At 36.5% G+C, this 26687-nt stretch overlaps 1 protein-coding gene across 1 annotated transcript; it reads left to right on the top strand.

Moving 5' to 3' along the window:
- The first annotated feature begins 172 nt into the window (after positions 1-172).
- On the top strand, positions 173-26687 carry LOC101222446 (CCR4-NOT transcription complex subunit 1). The gene is made up of 51 exons (XM_011652334.2): positions 173-463; positions 1232-1529; positions 2556-2784; positions 2928-3267; positions 3352-3465; positions 3545-3673; positions 3839-4030; positions 4187-4381; positions 4545-4682; positions 4841-4963; positions 5084-5337; positions 6113-6216; positions 6311-6405; positions 6486-6680; positions 8014-8202; positions 8342-8417; positions 8501-8568; positions 12761-12906; positions 13125-13233; positions 13316-13462; positions 13687-13734; positions 13817-13945; positions 14121-14360; positions 16066-16206; positions 16274-16359; positions 16465-16570; positions 17149-17244; positions 17381-17533; positions 18100-18282; positions 18373-18587; positions 18674-18806; positions 18889-19014; positions 19493-19537; positions 19662-19739; positions 19850-19966; positions 21266-21392; positions 21472-21572; positions 21649-21786; positions 21880-21957; positions 22720-22866; positions 22958-23089; positions 23271-23300; positions 23387-23533; positions 23613-23674; positions 23981-24134; positions 24229-24420; positions 24501-24605; positions 25399-25533; positions 25817-26053; positions 26145-26246; positions 26336-26687. Exons 1-51 carry the CDS (start codon positions 365-367, stop codon positions 26483-26485), a joined length of 7173 nt encoding a protein of 2390 aa, XP_011650636.1. The 5' UTR covers positions 173-364; the 3' UTR covers positions 26486-26687.

Genomic DNA, 26687 nt, shown 5'->3' with positions numbered 1-26687 from the left:
AATGCATAAGAAAAAAGAAAGAAGATATAGGTGGATAAATCGAGTCTCAATTTACAAGAGAAGGCCATAGCATACATAGGTTGGATTTGGACGAAGAAGTCGAAGGCCCACTACACTTAAGAAGTCCAGAAAACTAAATAAATACAATTTTGCGCCATTATTATATACTCTCTCTCATTTCTTTCTTTTTCTATCTCCCTTTCCTAAAAGACTCTCTCTGTTCCCGCAATCCATCTCTCTCGAACCGCTTCTTCAACTTTCATTCTTCTTCTTCTTCTTCTTCTTCTTCTTCTTCCCTTGCACTCACTCACCTGACCTTCACTCTTTCTGCTTCAAAACCCTAGCATCTCGATCTTCGGTCGACATGCTGATGTTTTCGACTGCTACCTCCTCTCAGATTCGCTTCCTCCTACACAGTTTGACTGAATCTAATGCTGAATCCGTTCTCAAAGAGCTTTCTGAGGTATTATCATCTCATTTCTTACATCGCTTTCCCCCTCCTCACTTTCCTTCTTACTCTTACTTTCATTTCAGCTCCCTTCTGCTCGTTCAATTCTTTTCTTTCTTGCTTTCTGCCTCCTGGTTTAGATTTAGATTTATATTTCCCCACTTGCTTTACGTTTTTTTCTTCTTCTTTTTTTGGCTCAGCTCTCCATGCCCCGCTACCTTTTTTCATTTTGATCTCCAGGCATTCTTGTAATACAGTTTCGGGGTTCGTTTTTTTGTTGTTGTTGTAGGATTTGGTATCCTTTTATGATTTGGTCAGTGAAAAGTGGGAGTGGGGGTATACCCTGCCGAGTTATCCTTTTGGCAATACGATTACTGACGCGAGTTTCAGAGCGACCGTTCTTTCTTTTTAATTGAATATCGGCATTAGGGATGTTTATATATATATCTGCCTTGAGGGGTGTTTGCTTGAAAAGCTTATATATAGCTGCCTTGAGGGCTTCTACAATTTGTGTTATTTATTTACTGTACTTATTAAACTTTTTCTGTTTTCGACTGCTGTTGATTTGGTACCGTCCCCTCTTTTATTTTTCTTCATAGAAGCTATTAACATCTACAATCCTGAAATAGATGAATTAGGAAATAGAGGTTGACTAGATATTCTTTTCAAATAGTAACCGAGGTTTCATTTAACTAGTGCTTTGATCTTTTACATTGACACACACTCACACACACACACATATTTTAAGCGTTTGACTGAATCAATATCTTCAATGTGCTTCAGTTTATTGACTGTGGAATTGAAGGAAGCTTCATACTGCTCAGAACTTGTTTGGATCATTTCACCAGTCATGGGACAGATTTGGAAAACCCGCTGTTGCTACTTGTTATTTCTTCGGTTTTCAAGCATCTCTTGGACAGGCCTAATTTTAGTACAATATTGTGCGAGTCCCTTAAAAGTAGAGATATCAACCAAGTTACTCTCGAGAACATCTCAAATCTGTTAAACTTGTCAATGTGTGAACGAATTGGAGTTGGTCTCGCTGTTTCAGATTCTGAAAATCTTGATGCAAGGTTGTGTGGTAAGTTCTAGACGTTATCATTGATTATTGATGTTTTCTGGCAGTCAATTTGCTTTCAACTACCATTGTACGACATTGCTATAGTTGCTCTTATACCCAGGGAACACCTCTAATCTTTAAGCCTAGCATCTTTCCTATGGTTCTTTTTATTAATGTGAATATGTAGTTTCCTTTTCAACTTCTTATGGTTGCTCGCCTATAGAAGTCTTAACACTCACGAGAAACTCCAAAAGAAATTCCAGCACACAACGCTCAGTCCCTCGATGTGCTGCCTTTGTTTCAAAGAAGAGGAGACCCTGGACCACTTATTTTTGCATCATCTCTTTACTAGGAAAGCTTGGAACACTTTGTTTTAGAACTTTTGCTTTGGAGCTTTGTCTTCCTGGTAAGGTTGATAGTTGGTTGATTGAAGGGCGCAACATTAGAGGTTATAGCCCGAAAGGAAACATCTTATGGAGATGTGCTACCCGGTTCCTTTTGTGGTGCATTTGGAAAGAAAGGAATAGTAGAATTTTTTAAGATAGCTATAATTCTTTTTGGACTTTTTTAAGATAGCTATAATTCTTTTTGGACTGTGTTGCAACACACAGCTTCCATTGATGGAGTACGAATTACACCAAACAATTTTGTAATTATAGCCTTTCTATGATTTTCAACAATTGGAAGACCATCATATTTTAGTTTCTTTTTGGGAGGGCCCTCTTGTCCCTTACCCTTAGGTTGTTCTTTTTTGTTATATGAATATACACGTTTCTTATCTAAAAAGATATAGTTTCCTTTTCAAAAACAAAAAAAAAAGTGAATATCTATTTTTTTTAGACAAGATAATGTGGACATAGTAGTTATTTTTTTTGATAAAAATAAGCATAAAACCCTGGTTGATTTTGCTTTTACGACCGGCAACTTATCAACTTTATTTTACATCACAAACGGAACTAGACTCATTTAGCGAGCTACTTAAAAAGTATTTGTATTTTGTTTTTTTTTCCTTGCGGGGATTTCACAGGTTGTGCTTTTCTTTTTCAGGAAAGAACTTCTGCATTAGTCAGATTGAGGAACTTTGTGCTAATGCTGTATCTGTGGATTCTACTCAGCAAATTCAGGATATTATCATGTTCCTCCAACGGTCAGAAGGGCTCTCGAAGCATTTAGATTCCTTCATGCAAATGCTATCTTTGGTGCAGTTAAAAGATGTTACCGAGTTTGTTTTGTCACCACTTCTTTCAGATGAATTGCGAGAGGAGAAATTTTTAAGGTGGCAGAGAATATTTATTTTAAATTTAGTCTTCAATATTTAAGTATGATACCTTGGGTTGTCAGTTATCAATGAATTTGGGTGGGTATCTGAGCTTTTTGTAATATTGTTATTAACTTAGGAAAATTTTCTTTCCACTGTAGGGATGTAAATCTGTCACATGAGTCCCTTGATAATGATTTTGATTCCATCTTAGCTGAAATGGAGAAGGAAATGAGCATGGGAGATATAATGAAGGAACTGGGTTATGGATGTACAGTCAATGCTACACAATGCAAGGAGATTTTGTCCCTCTTTTTACCGCTGACGGAGATTACTATCTCTAAGATACTTGGCATGATAGCTCGCAATCACACTGGTCTTGAGGACAGTCGAAATATATATTCAACTTTTAGTCTAGCTTTGGGTTTCAGCGGTTTGTCTGATCTACCATCCTTGAACTCGTGGGATGTGGATGTTCTCCTAGACACAGTGAAGCAACTTGTAAGCCTTGTTTTCTTCATCTGCATGTTCTGAATACTAATTTCTTTCTTTTTTTCTTTTCCTCACTGTGCTTTCCTGATACAGGCACCTAAAGTTGACTGGATAAGGGTAATGGAAAATTTGGATCATGAAGGTTTTTACATTCCCAATGAGGAAGCATTCTCATTTTTCATGTCTGTATATAGACGTGCATGCCAGGTATAATTTGCTTTACATGTGATGTCCTGAGATGAAATGACCTATTCCTCGTTAACCCAGTCTTTGTTTGAGGTTATAGGATGCGTTTCCTCTTCATACTATTTGTGGGTCCGTTTGGAAGAATATGGAGGGTCAGATTTCTTTCCTTAAACATGCGGTATTGGCACCACCTGAAATATTTACATTTGCTCACTCTGGAAGACAGCTGGTATGGTCGATATTTATGACACTTCTAATTCTTCCCTGTTTTGGTTGCTTGCATCTAGCCTACTTCAACTGCTGTGAAAGTTTTGTTGCAGGAACTAATCGTTGTCCAGCCTGATTTGGCAATACATATTCCTAATATTTTACATTTGATGAGATATTTTTATAGGCTTATATTGATGGATTGCACGGGGATAAGCTTCAACTTGAACATACAAATCAAGCATGGACGTGTCTTGATCTTTTGGCTATATTATGTGAACTTGCTGAGCGAGGTCATGCTAGATCTGTGCAATCAATTCTGGAGGTTCCTCTTAAACACTGGCCTGAGCTATTGCTACTTGGGATGGCACACACCAATGTACATTTTTTCTTGTCACCTCTACACTAAGGGGTTCATTTTTTATTTTATTTTATGTATTGTATATAAATAAATTTATTCGCTAAGCTTGTCCTCTCTGCTATCTCACACATTCACATCCTGATCTGGTTGTAAATTCTACATATTTTTTTGCAGACTGCATATAATCTGCTTCAGTACGAAGTTTCTTTTTTAGTCTTCCCATTGATGTTGAGAAATCCTCTTGGTAGTGAATTAATCTTCCAGCTATGGCATCTTAACCCTAATTTAGTGTTACGGGGCTTTGTGGATGCTCAAAACAGTGATCCAGACTCCATGCTTAGGATAGTTGACATCTGCCAAGAATTAAAGGTAAACATAAAGTAATACTAAATTCTCTCTCCCCCTCTACCTCTCTCTTTCTGTGGCAGAGATGATATGAACCAGATTCTTGCTGTACTGATTAAATTTTCTAACCATTTCTTTTGTTTTTAAACCTGAAATTTCATTTTTATCCACCAATATCTTTTTGCAGATACTTTTTTCAGTACTGGATATGATTCCTTATTCCTGCAGTATCAGACTGGCAGCTATTGCTTCACGACAGGAATGTTTAGACCTTGAGAAGTGGTTGAGTAACAATTTGAGCACATACAAAGATGTATTTTTTGAGGTATCATTTTTCATTGGTTGCCCGATCTTTAGAACTGTGTTCTTGAGATCAACACGTTTATAATTTAAGGAATATATATTTCTTGATGTCTATTTACCGTTAGATTTCAGGTTTTCAACATTGATTGTAATGTGCTCATTTATGATATTTATTTGCAGGAATGTCTCAAGTTCTTAAAAGGGATTCATTATGGGGGATCTCAAGATTTTTCAACCAAACCTTTCTATCCTTCTAATGCGTTTTCAAATATTTATTTGGACACTGCTTCTACTTTTTTGAAGGTACTATGGCACAACTCCAGTACTTTCACGACCAAATTCCTGTTTCTATGTAGGGGTCTAAATGTTATGTTGTACATTTGCCAAATGGAATAGTATGGTTAACCTAGTTGTGAATATCAGGTTCTTAGATCTAATGTGGGTATTACTGCATCTGCTAAACTATCCGAGGAAATGGAGAAGTTGCAAGATGCAGTTCTGGAGTCGAACCCAAAGCTGCAAAATGGCGAAGCTTCAGATGTGCCTGCAACAGAAGGATATACAGATGACATTGAGGCGGAAGCTAATTCCTACTTCCAACAAATGTTTTCCGGTCAGTTGACCATTGAAGCGATGGTTCAAATGCTTGCTCGGTTCAAGGAATCTTCAGTGAAAAGGTGATGTATCTTTATTACTTTTTGGACATGAGTATCTGGTCTTTTAGAAAATTGTACCACTGCGTGAAAGTGTTGATGACCGATTTTCTTAATTTCTCGTATCTTTTGATGTTAGATGATTCAACTTGGGTAGAGTCAGCTATAGTTTATTTAGGAACTCTTTTTCTGTTTCACTCATGTATAAGTAATTTACATGTTTTTCCAACCATCAGCAAGCAAGTGCACTTGAACCTTTTCCCATTTACAATTTTTTTTCTTAACTGTAGGTGTTTTAGTGCATCTAATTTGATTACTTTTACCAAGGTTTCTAATTTCTTAGTGGCTACACTGCTCTGGGCATTAATAGTATATTTTTTCTATCCATTAGTGTCCGGGCCAGCTTATGCACATTTCGACTAATCCCACGGGCCCACGAGACAACCCGTGGGCATTAACAGTATTGTTGCCTAAGTTCTTAGAACTCCCTGATTCATCATCCATGTTTGTCTTTCGTTTAGTTGGATCTTGTATGTGTAGTAGCTTCACATCTGCTTGTAAAGGTCATATGTTCCGGCTTCCTTCTATGGGATGTCAGTATTCTCTTCCAGTTCTCTTTGGTATCTGAGTTTTTAATTTCTCTTCCCTTTCCGGCAACTGCAGCTTTCTTTGTTCCATCTTTGATGCCATTGTCAGATTGTAGGATCACAGTTATTATTAATCACTTTGTTAACAAAAAAAAGAAAGAAGGTTTAGCTTGGTTCGAATGGGCAGCTGACGAACTGTGTTATTCTTACAGGGAACAATTAATTTTCGAATGCATGATTGCAAATCTTTTTGAGGAGTACAGATTCTTCCCTAAATATCCTGAAAGACAGCTAAAAATTGCTGCAGTTCTCTTTGGTTAGTTTCTTGTTGAAATTGAGTTTCTTTAATAAGTTTATTTCATCTAATCCTTTTGTATCTCAAAAAGTTTGCTCATTTCATTCTTTTTCAGGCTCTGTTATTAAACATCAGCTTGTAACTCACCTTACACTGGGGATTGCACTTCGTGGTGTCCTTGATGCACTTCGCAAGCCTGCAGATTCAAAAGTTTGTATTGCATTTTAGAGAGTGGTTTCGATTGTGCTTACTACTATATTATTTGTGGTTAACACCTTTTCTTTGGGCAGATGTTTGTGTTTGGTACGAAGGCTCTAGAGCAGTTTGTGGATCGCTTGATTGAGTGGCCGCAGTACTGCAACCATATTCTGCAAATATCACATTTGCGAAGCACTCATGTAGAACTTGTTGCTTTCATTGAGCAGGCTCTCCTGAGGATATCTGCTGGCCATTCTGATTCGGATGTCAGTGCAGGAAATGTGGAGGTTGCAACTGCTTTCAAATATGTTTTTTGTTGCCTTGTTCAGATTATATCTTTGACTTAATTTGGAATTATTCCATAATATGCACAAGAAATCATTTGTTACGTATGCCAGAAATGTTTATTGTAATTGGTGCAGAAAGAAGTGAAGTTACGAGGGGGTGCTCAAATTGGCAGTTAACTAGCTATAGTTCTGTCAAAATCTTTATGATAGTGATTTATGAAAATCCTGTTTCTTAAAAAAAGGTTGCTATTTTTTTCAGTCCATGATTTCTTTCAACTAATGGAAATTTGTTTTTTCCAAAAGATCTGTTCGTTTGATGAAGTTGTGATCCATAAAGCTAGCTCTAGGAAACTCTTCAATTCTAAGAGGGCAACCTTGTAGGCAAATTCTGGTCACTATTTTGGTAGCTTCAAGGGTGATGGGTGAATGAAAGCAAATAAAAGGAAGCGTTTTTGGTTTTTCTGAAGCTCAAAGATTAAAAAACCTATGAAAAGGTTGAGTGTTTCCTAGACGATGTTTTGGCTAAAAGAGGCTTTAGGAGTAGATAGAGAAGTTGGAGAGATAATTTCGAAGGGCAGAGAGATATTGGTAGGATGTTTTGATGCTTCCTCGTGGAGAGCTCTTGGATCAGGAACAGTAGCCTTCTCAAGTAGCCTCTGAGAAAAGGTAATGAGATCTTTCACCCGTGTGAGTGAGTCAAGAGGCAGAGGCAGTGGGAACCATCCGAGACTCTCAGTGAACCAAAGATTGACAGATCTACCTGAAGTGAGTAAAGGGAGAAGGTCTGTGCTTGATATCTAGAACCTTTTCCTAACCATTTTCTTGGAAAAAAGTGTAGTTCTTTCTTTTTTCTTAGTAGCTTTCCTTGCTTCCACTCGATTCCCTACCAATAGGGTACCGGCAGCGGTACCTAGCCAAATGAACAAGGACCTTCCTATCTTCCCCTACGCTATTCACGTTTTCGGTCTTTTTTGCAGTGATAGTCATAGTCTCAGTCTCATTTGAACTCTAAGCATATTTCCTTCTTTATTGAATTTAGCTATCGGGTTTATGGGTGAAGGTCTGTCGGGCTTTTTGTAAATACCAACTCAGGTTTCTTCATTTGAACTGGTATCTATGCCCGGTTAGTTGTGGGTTCCTATTTGCATGCTTGTTTTTTTTATGCCCTTGTACATTATTTCATCCAAATTTAGGGTTGGTTTCTTAAAACAAGGGTTATTTGAAGATGGAAAAGTGGAATTGGGTTTTTCATATGCTGTTTAGCCATTGAGAGGGATAATTTCTTGATGGCAAGTATTAATAAGATGCCTTATTTTATTTTGGTTGATTGCAGTTAAATGGTTCTGGCAACATTCAACCTGGCCAGCAGCTTTCGTCAGCAATGGAGTTACAACAAAAATATGAAAGTGCCATTGATGATCGACTTAAATTTACCACACCATCTGTTGACGTAAAACCAAATGTACCTCCTATGGGGCAAACTTCAATTCAACCAACCGGCGATGCTTCTGCTAATCAAAAGGTAACTCATTCTCCATTCTCCTAGTTTTTTCGTCCATTTGTATTAGACTCTATTCTATTTGTACCTTCAATCGTCATAATTGTTTACAATAAAACATCTCCTTCTTTCTCTCTGTAAACTGCTACAATTGTGGGTGCAGAATACAACCAATACTCCAGCAGCGTTGGCTCCTTCCCCTGGTTTTGTTCGTCCTTCACGGGGGGCTGCTTCTACCAGTTAGTTCTTCACTGATTAGACATTGAAAATTTTGTTACTTGTGTGGAATGAATACAATGGTTATGTTTTTATCCTTTGACAGGGTTTGGTTCAGCTTTGAATATTGAAACGCTTGTTGCTGCTGCTGAGAAAAGAGAAACTCCTATTGAGGTACTCATTCATTGTTCTATCTCTAAACATTTTTAACAATTTTTCGAGGATTGACCATGTGGATGCAATAGAGATTCTTCTTTCTCTCCGAGATTCTCAGAGTTTACAGTCTTTTATTGATCGTTCAAAATTGGAATGTTGTTTTTGTGATTGCCTTCCCAATTCCACATTATTTCACTCAAGGTCTACTTCAATGTGAATAAATTTTGTCTGTTAAATAAAAAATGTAGAGTTATCTTGCTTCCTTTCCTTCTAGCGGATTATGAGGATAGGTAACCTTGACACCTTCTGAATATAAACCAGTGTTAATGTGATAAGGTTGCCTGGGCTCATCAATGCTTCAGCCTCCTCTTGTTTAGAAGTTCAGTCTTTTTATTCTTTTTTAAACAGTTTAAGGTTTTAAAACGGAACAATTTGAACCGATATTGTTGTTAAGCTTTGTTAAAAGGAAATTAGGGTTTATGTCCTATTATTTTCTATTATCATTTTCCTTTTTGGTATTTTTCATTTATGCATTATCCTTTTGTGGTTTCTTTGAGGTCTATTTATTTCCCTATGTAAAAGGTCATTATGTGCTCTCAATTATTATGAATATTCAATATATTATATAAAATTATCAAGTTTCTTTGATTTTAATGCTTTCGTTGTGTATTTTGTTATTTACATTGTAATATAGTTCTTCTATTATAATAATTATTTTTGCCACGTTTGTGAAAATTCCTTCACTTGGATATTCCAAGTACAAGTAGTAAAATATTGTATTTTTCTTCTATATCTAAGAATTAAAGTTGTGACAGTGTCTCAGCGAGAAGGTGATGCTGTCTGATATACTGCTGTCTGCTTTGGAGTTGTGGTACTTCTTTGAGACTTACGGATAGGAATGTTATTAGGGTGTTGTTTTACTAGCGTAATAGAGGTATGTTAGTAATTAGCTAGGAAAGTAGTTAGGGAGTGTGGTTATAAATAGGGTAGAAAGAGATGAACTTAGGCATTATTTTGGCGATTAGAGTAGGGCATGGGTGAGATCTCAAGAGGGGAGGGTCCAAGTACCTTGAGACACTTGTTTTATTTGTGAATTTTCATTCTTTACATTTCAACTTAGTTTGATTTTATGTTTTGGTTCCTATTAGCGTTGCTGAGGCACAGTCCGATGCTCACTTGAGGCGAGAGGTGATGCCATACCGCTTCTTTAGCTAAGAAGCACGAAATGGATGTCAGAGATGGTGACACACCATTTTTTAAAAATCTTGGACATGACATGGCAAGGACACATTTATTAAAAAATATATACCATCTTTATAGCAAAAAAAAGTCATAGTAAATGAATTGATGCATTTATATGCTTAAGGGGTTGTTTGGCCCCTTGGTTTGACATTAGGTTATGACAAACCTATATCTGGCTCATGGTGTAAAATCATTGGCTTAAAAATGGGGTAAATGGAAGGTTTTCACGTTTTTCCATTCTCTTTTTACACATGAAAAAAGAATGGAAAAACTTTCTCTTTCTTGGGTTGTGCATCCTCTCTCTCTTCCATCAATTCTTTCACATCTCTCTTCATCCATTCATCTACTTTCCCATGCAAACCCTAATCTTTTCCTCTCCTCCCTTACACATCTTTCTCATCTCCTTCATCCCTTCCCCCTTGTTGCTTGCATGTGGTATTTCGTCGGGGTGAAGGATAACAAGCAAAAATCGGGGTGACAGTCGAACTCTTTTTTGACTTATTCCACGTATCTTTCTTTTTCTCCTTCAAAGAAGTAAGGGTTAGAGGTACTCTCTTTTGGCGCTACCGATATTATTGCTATTGAATGTTGAAATTTCTCATTCTTACATTATTGTCATGAAAAATCAATAGAGTAAAGAATTGAATAAGAGGCACAAAATTTGAAAAAACATTTCACTTCAATAATTGATAAATGATAAAATTTAGGAGGTACAATTCACAAAATAAAAAAAAACCGAACAAACTAGCTAAACTCAAGAATGCAAAACCAACATCTCAAACACAGGCTGAAACCTAGATTTTTAAATCCTGCACCCTAAACACATGCATTTGTTTCAGATCATTGGGAATCTGCAACCAATTCTTGGTCCATCTTTTTCAGAAGATTTCTAAATGATGAAGAAATCTAGATTTCCAGACATTGTTAAGTCAGATTTCTTCTTCACAGCCAGCCTCCTTTCCAGATCAAAGGTTTTGGTCCCTTGAAACCTCAGGATCCTTCTCGGTAAAATCATTGGTTAAGCATATTTCGACATCTTCTCCTTTGGCAAACTCTTTGTACAAAAGGCTTTAGAAATCTAACAGCCCAAGAAGGATAAATATTTCCATATGGATTATGCTCTTCGGAAATTTAAATTGTGCCTTGGTACTTCAAAGAAAGCTTCCCTCCCATGGCCTCTCACCTCATGTCTGCCCCCTTTGTGTTAATAACATGGATAACACAACATGGAAAGCATCAACCACCTTTTATTTGATTGTGTCTTTGCTTCTAAATGTTGGTTCCGCCTTCTCCAAGCATTCAATTTTTGTTGGGTTTTTGATCATGTTTTTAAGAATAATGTGTCTCAAATCCTTGCTGGTCCAAACTTGAAGAAGAGGACTGCTGATTGTTTGTGGGCAAATGCAGTAAAAGCTCTTTTAGCTGAAATCTGGTTTGAAAGAAGCCAAAGAGTTTTCCACGAAAAATCATCGACTTGGATGGAACGTTAAAGCTCTTTTAGCTGAAATCTGGTTTGAAAGAAGCCAAAGAGTTTTCCACGAAAAATCATCGACTTGGATGGAACGTTATGATTCTGCTTGACTGAACGCATCTTCATGGTGCTCATTATCCAAATTTTTTCAGAACTACTCTTCGCAGGAGATTGTTTTAAATTGGCCAGCCTTTATAACCTCCCCACCTGGAAGCTCTAGTTTTTCTTGTCTCCTAGATCAAGCCTTCTGCTCTAATCAGCTTTTGCTCAATCAAGAATGACTATTATTTTGCTTTGTTTTCGGCTTGCTGCCTTGCTTTATCATCTTTTGGCCTTGTATTGTGGCCTTTACTTTGTTATTGTTCTGTTGTATTGCTTTTATTTAACCTACTATGTGGGTTTTTATTTTCGCATATGGATGTGATGAGGGCGCTAAGGGAGAGTCAACCTAGTTGAGATGCTTGGGTGCGCCTGCTGATCCTCCCCCTCCCCCTTTGCTCTTTATATGTCCCTCATGTACTTTGAGCTTTGTCTCTCTATTTTCATTATTAATAATATTGAGGCTCGGTTCCTTTTTTTTTTTTAAAAAAACACATGCATTTCTAATTCCTAGGGGCATCAAAACCCTATCAGATGAGCCAACGTGCATTTAATTCCCAGACATTTGATTCCAAACCTAAGCACCAAACAACCCCTAAAAGACTTAGCTTGATGTAATCTACACTTAAAAGTTATTATTATTGTCATATATGTGTCTTTTTAGTCTATTTAACGAGTGTTCTATGGATGTCCGATGCATTTATTGCATTTACAAGTGTCTGATAGGTGTTCACCAAGTGTCAGAGTGTCCAAGCGTTCAGCACGTGTTGGACACAGACACGCTAGCCAAAGTAAACTGTATGTGCTTCTTAGCTCTTCAGTAAGGCGCTTGCCTTTTGCGCCTTTTGGTCGTGTTGAACATCCGTTCAATGCGATAATGGCCCCCACCCTAAACCCGAAACACTAAACATTTTGATTAAGAGGAAGTAGCAAAGTTTGTAAAGGTAGAAGTAAAGAAAAATAAAAGAAAGGAAGAAGAATTGAAGGGAAAAATAGTCAAGGAAGTAGAAACGAAATGGAAGATGCTGTCTCTCTCTTTTGTTCATTCATTCATCAGCAGTTTATCAAGAAGGCTGTAGCCAAACTGTCAAATGAAAATATTTCTACTCTATAGTATACCTTTCTAGTGATGGTTATTGATAGTTTTCCTTAGGAACCTGGGAATTCTTAGAATAATTTTCTCTAGACTAGTTTCACGTTGCCTACTCTATACTATGCCCTCTTCTTCTGCATTTTCTAATTTATGACTTATCTTAGTAGTGTTGAGTTGAAGAGTTATATTCCTCTCTATTGTATTTTTATTTAATTGCTGTTTAGCAAGTCTTATTTCTTTGTTATGGGACTTCGAATTTATGTTTGCCCATCTAGCCTTTTGATAGATCTCATTTATGTGTACAGGCTCCCGGATCGGATGTACAGGATAAGATTTCATTTATGATTAATAATATTTCACTCGCTAATCTTGAAGCCAAAGCAAAAGAATTTACTGAAATTTTGAAGGAGCAGTTTTATCCCTGGTTTGCTCAGTATATGGTCATGAAGAGGTTTGAAGTTACTCTGAATTCTTGTATGCATTTTTGTACAGAACTAATTGCAGTGTGTATGGTAATTTATTGGAGGGTACCATTGAGCTGAAAACTGAAAACCATGGGCTATAGTTTATTATGGGGAGGGAACTGTCAGGATATTCTAGAAAAATTTGCCTAGAGAAAATATTGGTTAATACACAAGTTATAAATTAACATCCTACATCGTATTACAGGGCTAGCATCGAGCCGAATTTCCATGATTTGTACTTGAAGTTCCTGGACAGAGTTAATTCAAAAGCTTTAAGTAAAGAGATCGTTCAGGCTACTTATGAGAACTGCAAGGTGTTCGTTTCTTCTTGGATAATGTGACGTGCAACCAGTGCCTGGCATTGTAGTAAACTTCTGTTTTTTCTTTTCTCTTCAGGTTCTGTTAGGATCTGACCTTATAAAGTCAAGTTCAGAAGAACGTTCATTACTTAAGAATTTGGGAAGTTGGCTTGGGAAACTAACAATTGGCAGGAACCAAGTGCTGCGAGCCCGTGAAATAGATCCAAAATCTTTGATAATTGAGGTAATAAAGCATCTACTTATGTTGGTTTAGATTCATTCCATGGAGGGAGTTCGAGACTTCTTCCACTTTACATCAATTTTGTTTTCTTGAAAACCATACTTCTTAATTTTAGTTTCTGTTTTACAAAACCATACTTCTTCCAAAATCTTCGTTTTTTGTTATATGAATACACTTGTTTCTTATAATTTTTTTTCTTTCTTCGTACTAATTTTTTGTTTTGACAGGCATATGAAAAGGGGCTAATGATTGCAGTAATACCATTTACTTCCAAGGTAGGGTCACACTGTGTGAGGAATGTTTTTTGTAGTTTTGTTTGAGTATCCTGATCTTACCTTTATATTATTATGGCTGTAGATCCTTGAACCATGTCAAAGTAGTTTAGCATATCAACCTCCAAACCCTTGGACCATGGGCATTCTTGGACTACTGGCTGAGATTTATTCAATGCCTAACTTGAAAATGAACCTCAAGTTTGACATTGAGGTATGTATGCACATTTCAAGATGGTAAATGACTATGGATACAGTTAGCTATAAGTACTGCTGATATGGGATAAGAAAATTTCATTGATTAAAAGAAAAATGGCCAGTCAATATTTGGGAAAATATAGTTCTTATCACTTAATTTAATTCATTTATTTGACGTTGATTTTGTACAGGTTTTATTCAAGAATCTCAGTGTGGATATGAAAGAAATAACACCAACTTCTCTTCTCAAAGACCGGAAGAGAGAAATTGATGGCAATCCTGATTTTTCAAATAAGGACGTTGGAGCATCTCAGACACAGATGGTAGCTGAAGTGAAATCCGGTATAATGTCTTCTTTAAATCAAGTGGAGCTCCCGCTAGAGGTTGCAACACCATCAAATTCTGGAAATCATACTCACCTGTTATCTCAGGTTCGTTAGGTCCTTTCTTTCTTGAGGTTTTTCTTATCTAAGAGACAAGGATCAAGTGAAAAATTTAATTAAAACATTTTATAAATTGGAGTGACAGAGTATCATTAATCATGATTGTTTAATGAGAGTATAAAAAAGATAATTTTCCCTGTAAGTGTCACTAAAACAAAAGGAGGGGGAGATTAGATAACCTTCATTATCAAAGGGAGACTACAAAAGAACGGAGTGATGAAATTCCCACATGTTACAAAAAAGAAGCCCAACAATGAATATGAGTTAGGCTATAATTACAAAAGAATTTAAAGATAGAAGACCAAGTAGAAGGAAAAATAGTGACAAGATCCCAGAAAACGTCCCTATTTACTCAATAGTTCAGGACTACAAAACTAAACCAAAGTCTCCAAAGAAGGTCCATGACCCCATTGGACCAAATGATTTTCGTTTGAGCATGAAACTCGAGGCCCTCAATAAGGTGAAAAAGGGCATCAGAGGCTTCGTTGGGCCAACACGATCACAATTTGAACAAATTAAACAACCTTCCCCAACAACCCATAGCAAAGGGCAAAAAGAAAAAAAAATCAGGGGGAAGATAATGTCGCAGAGTTCTTTGGATTCTACAACAAGTATTCAGCCTTTAAGAAGAGAAAATCCATACAAAGACTTTGACCTTCACCTTCTCCAGACATTTGGCTTTCCATATAAGAATAGGACTTGATCTGTTTAAGGTAGGTTCCTTCTCAACAAGCTTTAGGAAAGGACTTAAACTGAAAAGAAACCATCAGTTTCCAACATCCAGAGGATAACATCATGTCTATTATTAGGCCTAAACACTTTGGAGCTTGGTCATAAGTTTGGCCTGATCTGATATTCAACATCAATAACATTTCTTCTGAACTTTAAATCCCCAACACCGAGAGAGTCAGATCAGCAATAGCTGACCATTGAGTCCTAGCAGTCAGAATTCTAAAAAGCCTCGAAAATAATTGTGGTAATTGGATAAGGAATGGAACGCTAGAATTTTTTGAAATAAGGGTAATTGTTTGATTCTTTTACATTTTATGGTCTCTGATTAGAGCAGCCTTCCAATTTTTGTGATTGCACCACTCACACGACCAACCTAAACTAGAGGGTCTTTTTGTCATTCCTTTGGTTTTTTTTTTTTTTTTTTTAATGAATGAAGTCTTGTAAAGTTTCATATAATAAATGTTAAAAAAAAGAAATTTGGGGGGGGGGGGGGGGTCTTCAATAGGTTTTGTTTTATTAGGGTGCCATGTTGTACTGCTTACCTTTTGAATTCCAACTGAAGTTCTTTTTCTTCTTCTCAATAATGAAAAACAGGTTATTTAATATACGGAAACATAATCTTCAATTTCTCATTAATGCCTAACTATTACTCTCTCCATAAGATTGTTTTCTTCTCATAATCAAACTGAAGTCCTTTGGAACCTTGCTTACTTTCACAAATATTGTCATCCATAAATTACTTCACATGAAAATTTCAATTTTCTTCAGTATTTTCCTCCACGTATCTTTGTTACATTTTTTGGTCACAGACCTGGTCTGCTAGTTTGGTGCTGGGTTGGAAAGAGAGCCAAAATAGGCGGATTAAATCCCCATGCTATTCCAGTTTGGACAAACTTTCTGTTTTATTTTGTTGGAATTGCTAATGATGTTTTTTTATACTTTAACTTATTTGTGGTTGTAGTATGCTACCCCACTTCATCTTTCTTCTGGCACATTAATGGAAGATGAAAAGCTTTCTGCACTGGGCTTGTCTGATCAGCTTCCTACTGCCCAGGGACTTTTACAAGCTACACCATCGCCTTCACCATTCTCAACAAATCAGGTATAATTGCATTGCATTCTAATTTGGATAACATAATTTGCTTATTGGCTATTTCTTGTTATTGCAGCTTCCTGCAGGTATCCCTAATATAGGAAGTCTTGTTGTGATCAACCAGAAACTTAATAGTTTGGGCTTGCACATTCATTTTCAGAGGTTTGGAGCTTATACTACCATAACCCTTTAGATTAAGTAATTATCCATGGTACAGCTATTTTTGGTAAAATGAGTTTTGCTTATATCTTCTTGCACATGCTACAGAGCAGTTCCAATTGCAATGGATAGAGCTGTGAAAGAGATTGTTTCTGGTATTGTGCAGCGTAGTGTCTCTATAGCTACCCAAACAACAAAGGAGCTGGTTTTGAAGGTCTTCTCCATAAGTTAATTTGATTGACATGCTTTTTTTGAGATGATCCCACCTCATTATGCAATTTCACATTTCTACTTAGCTTATGCACCCTTTTGGATTATGTCTAGTTTTTGTTTAGAACTGAGGAAATTCTTTTCACGAATGAATAGTTTTTATACTGTTTCCATCCATCAGGTTTGTTTCCTTGCTTTTGGGTATTTAACTGCCTGGCTTATGAAGTTATTGTTGATTGGATGAGAAAGTACTGGCTGTCTTGCAAGATATCTGTTAAAACTGAAATGCCTTTGCTCTTCCTTCCTAATTCTGTATTTTTTTAAGTACTTTTTTAGGAGTATGCGTATCTTTTAAGCACTTGTCTCATTTTATTTTTTTCTATTTCTCGTTCAAAAACCATACCACACACTTGCTAATTTTTAATTAAAGTGCTCAACTATATCTTGTATGTATGTCATCTCTAAAATGTTTTTTTACTTATTAGACGGATACCACATTGAATTTTTGAACTTTTTTTGTTTTATTCCACATTTTTCATTAGTTTTGTTCCTTCCATTTATTTGAATCATCTGCGATTGTAGGATTATGCCATGGAATCGGATGAGACCCGGATATTTAATGCTGCACATTTGATGGTTGCTAGTCTGGCTGGATGTCTAGCACATGTGACTTGCAAGGTTTTTCATCTTATAATAAATTTTTAATGTTACACAATTTTTATTTTGTCAAGCTTATTATAATACCTGATGGTTGATTATTTCATATCGTTTTTATTTCATTTTTAATCAACGGAGTACATTTTTTTTGTTGTAGGAACCCTTACGAGGTTCAATATCAAGTCAACTCAGAAGTTCTCTTCAGAATTTGGGCGTTGCCAGTGATCTGCTTGAGCAAGCTGTCCAGCTTGTTACAAATGATAACCTTGATCTTGGTTGTGCCATAATAGAACAGGCTGCTACAGATAAGGTCAGTAAATCCTGAAGTTGTGTATCGAGGTCTTGATATTTTGGGATTAGTTTTCGGTTCAAAAGTAGCTGAAGGTTATAAAGTTGTGTTTTGATCGAGAATGTGACTTGTGAGTATAGCATGTTAGGCGTTGTTAACAATCCGAACAGGCAAGCATTACAAAGTTACTGGAAAAAGAATCTTTAGCATCTCTATGTTCGGCAGTCGTATTATTATAAATTACTCTACATGATGCTTAAAGTTTTTAAATCGATTTGCCTTGGTATTTATTATAATCTTATTTAATTTTGTTCTCTAGGCATTACTTAAAGGTTTCTAAATTGACTTGCATTTGAGTAATACTTGCAGCCTTGATTTTTTTTGTTATTTAATTATTTTTTGTCAAGTTCTTACCTCACTTTAAATAAGTGCTTGCAATCATTCCCAACTTTCTATTAATTTGACTGTGGGGACCATCAAAAATTTATCTTTGAAGAAATCATCTCTTTTAAACTTTTGTTCCTGGTATTATATAGTAATCTACCATGTGATTTACAATTTGTTTTTGGTAATGGTGTGTTTCTAAGGCAATACAAACCATTGATGGAGAAATAGCTCAACAACTATCATTAAGAAGGAAGCATCGGGAAGGTGTTAATACAACCTTTTTTGACACTGGCATGTATGCACAAGGTCCTCTTGGTGTTGTGCCTGAGGCTCTCCGCCCTAAACCGGGACATCTGTCTGTTTCACAACAACGAGTCTATGAGGTTTGCTCCCTTCTCATTGCTTGTAATTTTGATATTTACAAAAACAAACAGATAAGATAGTAAAAGAGTGAAAATTCTTTGTTCCTTCAGGACTTTGTTAGGCTTCCGTTGCAAAATCAAAACAGCCAAGCTGCACAGTCTACTGGTTCTTCAGTTACTGCTAGTGGTACTGGTTTGAGCAATCAATTTGGTTTGTCATCGGGACAACTTAACTCGGGATACACGTCTGGACTTGTTACTGGGCTTGAAGGAGTATCTCGGTCGGTAGATGATGCTGTAGAACCTAGCTCTGTGCCCCAACTAAGGTTTTCTAGATCGGCCCATGTCTATTATTGTTTCAGTTATAAGCGCATTTAGTTGCCCTAATCATTCCCTCTGTGCAATATCTCAGTGCACCTTCAGGACATATTGCTGCTGATGGTGTTGGTATACGAGGTCCAGAAAATGATTTGGTTGTTCCTTCTTTCCCCTCGGCTGCTTCAGCCCCTGAGCTACATGCAGTCGATGCATCTGACAGTCTAAAGGTTGGACAATTACTTTTATTTTTCAATAATAAGTTTGCACCCCAGTGACATACTTCTAATTTTTTATGTGCTCATGTTTTAGGAACCTGGATCCTCTACCCAGCCCTTGCCCTCACCAATCACTACTGATCGGCTTGCAACTACTATATCTGAACCCTCACTTACAACCAGAGATGCATTGGATAAATTCCAAGTTATTTCACAAAAGGTTGGCACTACTCTTAAGCCTAACTATGCTGCTTAAACGTCCAGTTCCAGTTAACATAGTTCCATCATCTATGAATAATGCTTGTCTATACCTCATTGTATTTTCATTTGAATACAGGAGATACAAGGGCTTGCATTTATTTTTGCTAAATGCTTGTGACCTTTCATTTTGATTGGGACCCTTTTCTTAGAACGTAGACCTTTGGCATGCAAGGGATTGTTTAGGGGATAATAGATATATGGAGAAGGGTGATTTGAGTTGTTTGCCCTCTCAATTCTCTTAGCATTTTGTTGAGTGTTAGATCATATATGTAGCCTGTAATAGTGTAAAGAAAGGGGCTTGCATGCAATAGAAACTGAGTGGCTGGAGCCCTATGACATGAGAATTAAGCAATCGGCCTTTAATTTTTGCAACACTGCTGCTTTGCTTTTTTGGGTATTACCTTAGCTTATGAAGTTACCCTAATGTTTTGTGTCAGTTGGAGGCTTTGGTTAGTAGTGAGGCTCGTGAAGCTGAATTCCAGGTATATTGTCTTTTTCCTCACTTCTATCACCCTGGGCATTTGAAATCTAGTTTTATGTATTCAACGAGTGACTATGGGTCTGCCATTCGAAAGTTAAAGCTTCCATTAAACTATTTTTGTTCAGGGTGTTATTGCGGAGGTTCCTGAGATCATACTAAGATGTATAAGTCGGGATGAAGCTGCTCTTGCTGTGGCTCAAAAGGTTTAATTTTTTGTTGAACTGAGAGATGGTTGTCATTTTCGTTTTCTTACCCCATTTGTTTGTCTATGCTGCTTTATCTCCCTCATTTTGGATTTACATTTGTGATGTAGGTGTTTAAAGTTTTATATGACAATGCATCAAACACTTTCCATGTGGGTGCCCATCTCGCTATTCTGATTGCCATTCGCGATGTTTGCAAGCTAGTTGTGAAGGAACTTACTAGCTGGGTATGGTCTAGTAATTTAAAGTTCATTGTTTCAAATGGGGATCCAATCTGGAATCATTTGTTCCTTTTACATTCATTACTTTTTCTTCATTTTCTTTCTTGCTCTTAAATTTTCTTACCTACATAATTTCTTCATTTGGACATAAATATATTCCCACTAAGGCACAGAAGTAGAGAGGGATGTCAGTATACAAGGGTATATGAAAAAATTAGTTGTAGAATGGGTACCTGAACTTTAAGGTTGTTCCTGTTATTTATTGTTATATTAATTTTAGATGTTATATATTGATAGCTATACAATATATATTGTAATTATAATTACTAACGCATTTCATAATTGTGCTAAGTAATATCGATGCGAGGTTTTATAGAAAGATAATAGAGATAGGGGAGCGATCTGCCTGCATGGGTGGGGCATGGGGTACCTCTATGTGGCTATGCCTATATTCAAAGCACAATGTGCCGATCATGGGCACATATGCTTGGGGTAGTGACAAGGTCGGAGTGCCTTGCCCCTACGTCGGACAGGGAGGGAGAATGGGATGTCGAGTAAAGGTAGAAGTATGAGTTTGCTTAGATAAAGCTTGCACTTGGTCGTTGGCGTGGTCTTGATGGGCTTGCCCTTAGCGGGACGAGAAGATCTGCGATTGCTCCCCATAGGAAAAATAATGAGATGACAATTAAATAAATGGGTTCACTTTTTTTTTTAAACAAGAAACATAACTTCTTATTGAATAAATGATAAAAATGAAAAGAGTCAGCTCCAAAATATGTGAAATAAAGAACACAAAATAGAAAAATACATAAGTATGTCTCAAAAAGGAGCAGAAATAAAGACTAAGATAACAAACACGCATAGAAAATTATGATAGCAACTGGGGCAATGCAAAGCTTGAGAATGGCACACCACTTCAAAATTCAAAAAGGAACCCTCTAGCAATCAAACTTTATCTTTTGACATGAACTATGTGTATATAATAGGTTTTATATTATTTTATTCGTTACCTTACTTTATAATTTTCCTGGCCCAAGGGTTTTCTTATTAATGTGGAACAACCTACTGATGTTCTACATGATGCAGATGTGTATAGATATGTTTGCAGACACGTATATGTATGTGTGTACGCTTGTGTGTGTGTGTATATATATATATACTTGTATAACAAATTCTTCATGCACTAAAATTTATTTACTAAATCTATCTTGTCTCTAACTCTTAGTTTCTTTGCCTCTAAAAAAAATGATTAGTTTCTAAGTCAGCCTTTGAAATCATATCATCTACAACTTTATTGTTTTACAGGTGATTTACTCTGAGGAAGAACGGAAGTACAACAAGGACATCACTCTTGGCCTTATTCGCAGTGAATTATTGAATCTTGCAGAGTATAATGTTCATATGGCGAAACTAATTGATGGAGGCAGGAATAGTAAGTGAACATATTGATTTCTTAATATTTTCTTTTTTTATGGTGTCAATATGAACTGACCATTTAAGCAATTTGTCAGAGGCTGCAACAGAGTTTGCTATATCACTCCTCCAAACCTTGGTTGTGGATGAATCGAGTGTAATTTCAGAACTTCACAATCTTGTTGATGCATTAGCTAAGGTTTGTGTTGTATGTGAGTTACTGGAGGACTCTTCCTTGGTACTTTTCTAAAGTCTCTTTGTCGTTTAATTGGTAGGTTGCTGCAAAACCTGGATCTTCTGAGCCTTTGCAGCATCTGGTTGAGATAATCAAGAATCCTGCTACAAGTGTAGCTGCTATATCTGGGGTTAATGTTGGGAAGGACGATAAGGCTAGACTTGCCAGAGACAAGAAGGTTTCTTAAGAAGACTGCTATAATTACTATAACAACGAGAGATGTGTCTGTGTTTTCTCGATTCCTTAGTTTTGTTGCCTTTTTCTGTAACAGGCTCCTGTACCTTCCATAACGAACAGAGAAGATTCTAGTATTCTTGAATCTGAAGATCCAGCCGGTTTTCGCGATCAGGTAATTTGATTATCCTCTGATATCTTATGATGTTATTTTTATATCATCATTTAATGCTCTGAGAGCTTTTATAAGAGACAAGAACTGTTTGAAATTGTAGAAATTAGTTTTTGGAGTGTGAATGTCGGAGTTACTCTGTAGGGATTTAAACGCCATTAGAGGTAGTTCTCTTAAGGTGTAATATCGAACTTACATTATTGAACATATAAATTCAGAAATATTTCTGTTTCAAATTTCCTTATTTATTACATGATATTGAACCATTTAAAAAAAATAAAGTTTTTGGTGTTTGTTGAATCTTTTGATAGAAAACATCTTATTATTAGAAATAAATTATTAATATTTGAACCTCTCGATATGTTGTTTCAAAAATAAAGGGAAAGGAAAAAGAAAAAAGGCCCTTGCATTGTTACATAGTTCATTATTTTTTTACGAATTTCTTACGAGAGTATGTAAACATCTTACGCCAACATCACTGAAATGTTAGGTGATATATGTTTAAAAAATTATTTATTTACTACTGTTCCGTTGCCATGACTTTGTCTTAGATGACTAATTGTATCCATGTCATATCTTCTCTGTTTTGGATCCACGTTTGGGCTTTGGCTCTTGCAATCTTACCCTCCCAAGTAAATGCAGAAAAGCTATTGATCTTTTTGTAAATATGTGAATGAACATTAGAACTTAGAATGTCCCCAATTGTTTTGTTCTTCCAACAATAACCAACAGATGGATTTCAAGATTTCAATTTACATCTTGTAGGTGTCAATTCTATTTGCTGAATGGTACCGAATATGTGAGCTTCCTGGTGCTAATGAAGCTGCCTTCAATCATTTCATATTGCAATTACATCAGAATGGACTTCTGAAAGGGGATGATATGACTGATCGGTTTTTCCGTTTACTCACGGTATGCTTTAATTTGTTTTGTTTTTCTAATTTCTATTTAGCATTGAATCATATTCTTATTTTTCCAACTTACTGTATCGTTGGCAATGTAGGAGATTTCTGTGGCACATTGCTTATCATCTGAAGTAATTAACTCGGGTGCATTACAATCACCCCAACAAATACAGAATCTTTCCTTCCTTGCAATTGACATTTATGCCAAGCTTGTATTTTCAATCTTGAAGGTGAGAACACACATGCATCTTGCTGTTGTAAAATATTGCCCTGCTCCTTTTTTGGTCCTTTTTCAATTAATTTTTTTTTTCTTCATATACCCGTGTGTGTGTGTGTGTGTGTACTGTATCTATATCACCATCTTGAATACAAGCTATTTGCTTCTGACATGTTCTGTTCTTTTATTTCCAGGGATCTGGTAAAACGGCTCTTTTATCTAGGGTAATGGGCTATAGATCTACTTTGTGCCTTACTTATATTATGCATGTTTGCTCATGACTTAGTAATTCTATTCTGTATTGCTACAGATTCTGGCAGTGACCGTAAGATTTATTCAGAAAGATGCCGAGGAGAAGAAAGGATCATTCAATCCAAGGCCATATTTTAGATTGTTTATTAACTGGCTTCCTGACCTGGGGTCTCTAGAACCTATTGTTGATGGTGCTAACTTTCAGGTATGAAATCACTCGTTCTTAATAATTGCTTCTTTCTTTCCTTCATGAATAATCTAAATTTTCCGTCACCACGTTGCAGATATTGACAGCCTTTGCTAATGCATTTCATGCTTTGCACCCTCTTAAGATTCCAGCATTCAGGTTAGCGTCTGTTCTTTGTCTCCTAATTTGATCTTTGATCGAGGAACTAATTGGTATATAGGGAATTAGATTTTGTAATTAGATCTCTAGTGGTACCAATTCTAATGGGCTATCATTTTTTTTGTAAATTTTTTATATTATTCTCATTTCTGAATCAATAGTTTTATTTAGAGGGAAAAAAATATTCAACAAGGATCTTGGCCTATATCTGTGGATGTGTATTCAAGATTGCATAGACGTTTTGTTCTTTTCTTGAATTTTCTATTATTGCAATGACTTACTCCCTGCGGTTGATACTTTCCCCAGCTATGCCTGGCTTGAGTTGGTTAGTCATAGAAGTTTTATGCCAAAGATGCTTACTGGGAATAGTCAGAAGGGTTGGCCTTACATCCAACGTTTGCTTGTAGACATGTTTCAATTCATGGAACCTTTTTTGCGGAATGCTGAGCTTGGACCACCGGTTTGCCCTTCTTTTTTGTTCTGTCATCCACCTCATTAGTGGCTGAGTGTTTCTTTTGTAGTGGCACTTATTGTCTATCGTCTACTTTTTGCAGGTTCATTTTCTTTATAAAGGCACACTTAGGGTGTTGCTAGTCTTGCTTCACGATTTCCCCGAGTTTCTATGTGATTATCATTTTACCTTCTGCGATGTGATTCCTCCTAGCTGCATTCAGATGCGAAATATCATCCTTAGTGCGTTTCCTCGAAACATGAGACTTCCAGATCCATCCACTCCCAACTTGAAGGTCTAGTCTTCATATTCTAGCGAGCATTTTGATTATGGAAATAAATTATGAGGTACTAAACAAGTTCCCATCACATGCAGATTGACTTGCTTGCGGAAATCAATCAATCTCCACGTATTCTGTCTGAGGTGGATGGAGCTCTTAAATTGAAACAGATGAAGGCTGATGTGGATGAGTACCTCAAGGTACTTCTTTTGGCATTCACTATTTATATGAATATGCATGTTTCTTATAAAAAAAAAAATAATAAAACGGCAACACAATACTCAGATTCTTGTTGTTGAACAATTGAGAAGTCCAAGATTTCCTTATTGAATGAACGAATGAGTTAATTCAGCCTAGCTACGGCTATTTAAAGGTGTGGAAGTGAATAACTAATTCCTTGACAACCTGTAGGTAACGGCTATGAAGCCTTACTAAAAACAGCCAACTCTTAACATAAATGCATTTTACAGATAGAATTAAAGAAAACCGCATAACTTGTAACAAACCCCAACAATTGAAAAAAAGGTTCTCATTTGTGAACAAGTAACAAGCTTCATCGTTTTTGTTTGTAGTTTAAGCAAGATTGTTAAGGGCAAGAACTGTGATAGAACACTGATATCTCAAACAGAAAATTACCCTAATCCTCTGCGCTTCCACTTTTTCAAGGAATGTTGCAGCCCTAATTCTTCACCAAATTCTTCATACCCTTCTTCCCTCCCCAACTTCCTATTTATAACCAACTAACTACCAACAAATCTAATTACCCTTTTACCCCTACCCTATACTAATCTAGGTATCTAACAAACTGCTGATAGTTTCTTTTCTACTACTATTGATATTTTACTGTTATTTTTAAGTAAAATTTTGAATCTTTATTTTAGGCATTTTTTTTTCTCTTGGCTGTCCATCCTTTATCGCCTTTGTTTTCGTGTACTATATTTTTCTCACCTACATCTGCATTACTCTTCTTTCCCTTTTTTCCTCCCTCTGCAGACCAGGCAACAAGGATCCTCGTTTCTGGCTGATCTGAAGCAGAAATTGCTACTTCCTCCCAGTGAAGCTGCTTCTGCTGGGACCCGTTACAATGTGCCTTTGATTAACTCCCTTGTACTTTACGTTGGGATGCAGGTACTTGGTTCTCTACCTTTCAAACCGTTTTTATACTTCGTGATTATCTCTGGCTGATGCTGTGCTATAATGCTTAGCACTAGTTTCTGTAGTCTGGAAAATGAGCATTTAGTGATTGGAAGTTGGGAATTGTTGGCTATATTTTTCTCAATCGGTTTGCTTCAGTTATACATTCTGCATGCTAATGTCAGCGTGTAACAGTTTTAGGACTTCTCTTCAATTTTCGATCCATTATCCTGTTTCGAACTTAAAAGATGGTAATGTTGTTTATACAACTGTTCAGGCCATCCAACAACTTCAGGCAAGAAGTCCTCATGCGCAGTCAAGTGCTAATACTGTTACATTAGCAGTATTCTTGGTGGGAGCTGCTCTCGATATTTTTCAGACTCTGATTGTGGAGTTGGATACTGAAGGGCGTTACCTCTTCCTCAATGCTGTTGCTAACCAACTTCGATATCCGAATACCCACACTCATTACTTTTCTTTTGTTCTCCTATACTTATTTGCAGAATCAACTCAGGTCAGTTATTCTGTTTGCACTTTTTCTTCCCTTAGTATTCTTTTATATAAAAAAGTAAATAATAAATAATGTGTTATTGGAACAATGGCAGGAAATTATCCAGGAGCAGATAACAAGGGTGTTGTTGGAACGCCTCATTGTTAATCGACCTCATCCATGGGGTCTGCTGATTACTTTCATTGAGCTTATTAAGGTAAATGAAAATCCCAACTTGTATCCATTTTAAACTTCTCACATTGTTACATTAATATACTAAGGGGAGAGGATGTGTAATATTTTCAGAACCCAAGATATAACTTTTGGAACCGCTCCTTCATAAGATGTGCACCAGATATCGAAAGACTATTCGAGTCAGTGTCTAGATCCTGCGGCGGACCTAAATCTGCAGATGAAAATATGGTTCAAAATTGGGTTCCCGACACCGCCCACTAATTTGTAATATATTTGCCTTTTTCATTCATGTGTACCACACCGTTTAATTCCCCATTTTAACGCTTCTGTATATATTATTTCTTGCTCAATTTAAAGTTAATATGATTTCGAATTTCTTGATTGTGTAAAAGCTTCCACCACGCTTCATATTTCATTGATATCCGAGTCTTTTGTGCATTAATCTACGGTTCCAATTCTTCTT

This window comes from Cucumis sativus, chromosome 3, assembly GCF_000004075.3.
Source record: "Cucumis sativus cultivar 9930 chromosome 3, Cucumber_9930_V3, whole genome shotgun sequence".
In the NCBI taxonomy this organism is placed as follows: Eukaryota; Viridiplantae; Streptophyta; class Magnoliopsida; order Cucurbitales; family Cucurbitaceae; genus Cucumis; species Cucumis sativus.
Note: the sequence above shows the minus strand (reverse complement) of the source record. Positions and strands in the feature narration are given on the sequence as shown.

Excerpts from the sequence above, each read along its gene's own strand:
- LOC101222446 (XM_011652334.2), top strand. The coding sequence starts at position 365 with ATGCTGATGTTTTCGACTGCTACCTCCTCTCAGATTCGCTTCCTCCTA. Across the intron at positions 1,530-2,555 it reads TCTTGATGCAAGGTTGTGTG|GAAAGAACTTCTGCATTAGT; the intron begins GTAAGTTCTAGA and ends TTTCTTTTTCAG. Across the intron at positions 4,964-5,083 it reads CTGCTTCTACTTTTTTGAAG|GTTCTTAGATCTAATGTGGG; the intron begins GTACTATGGCAC and ends TGTGAATATCAG.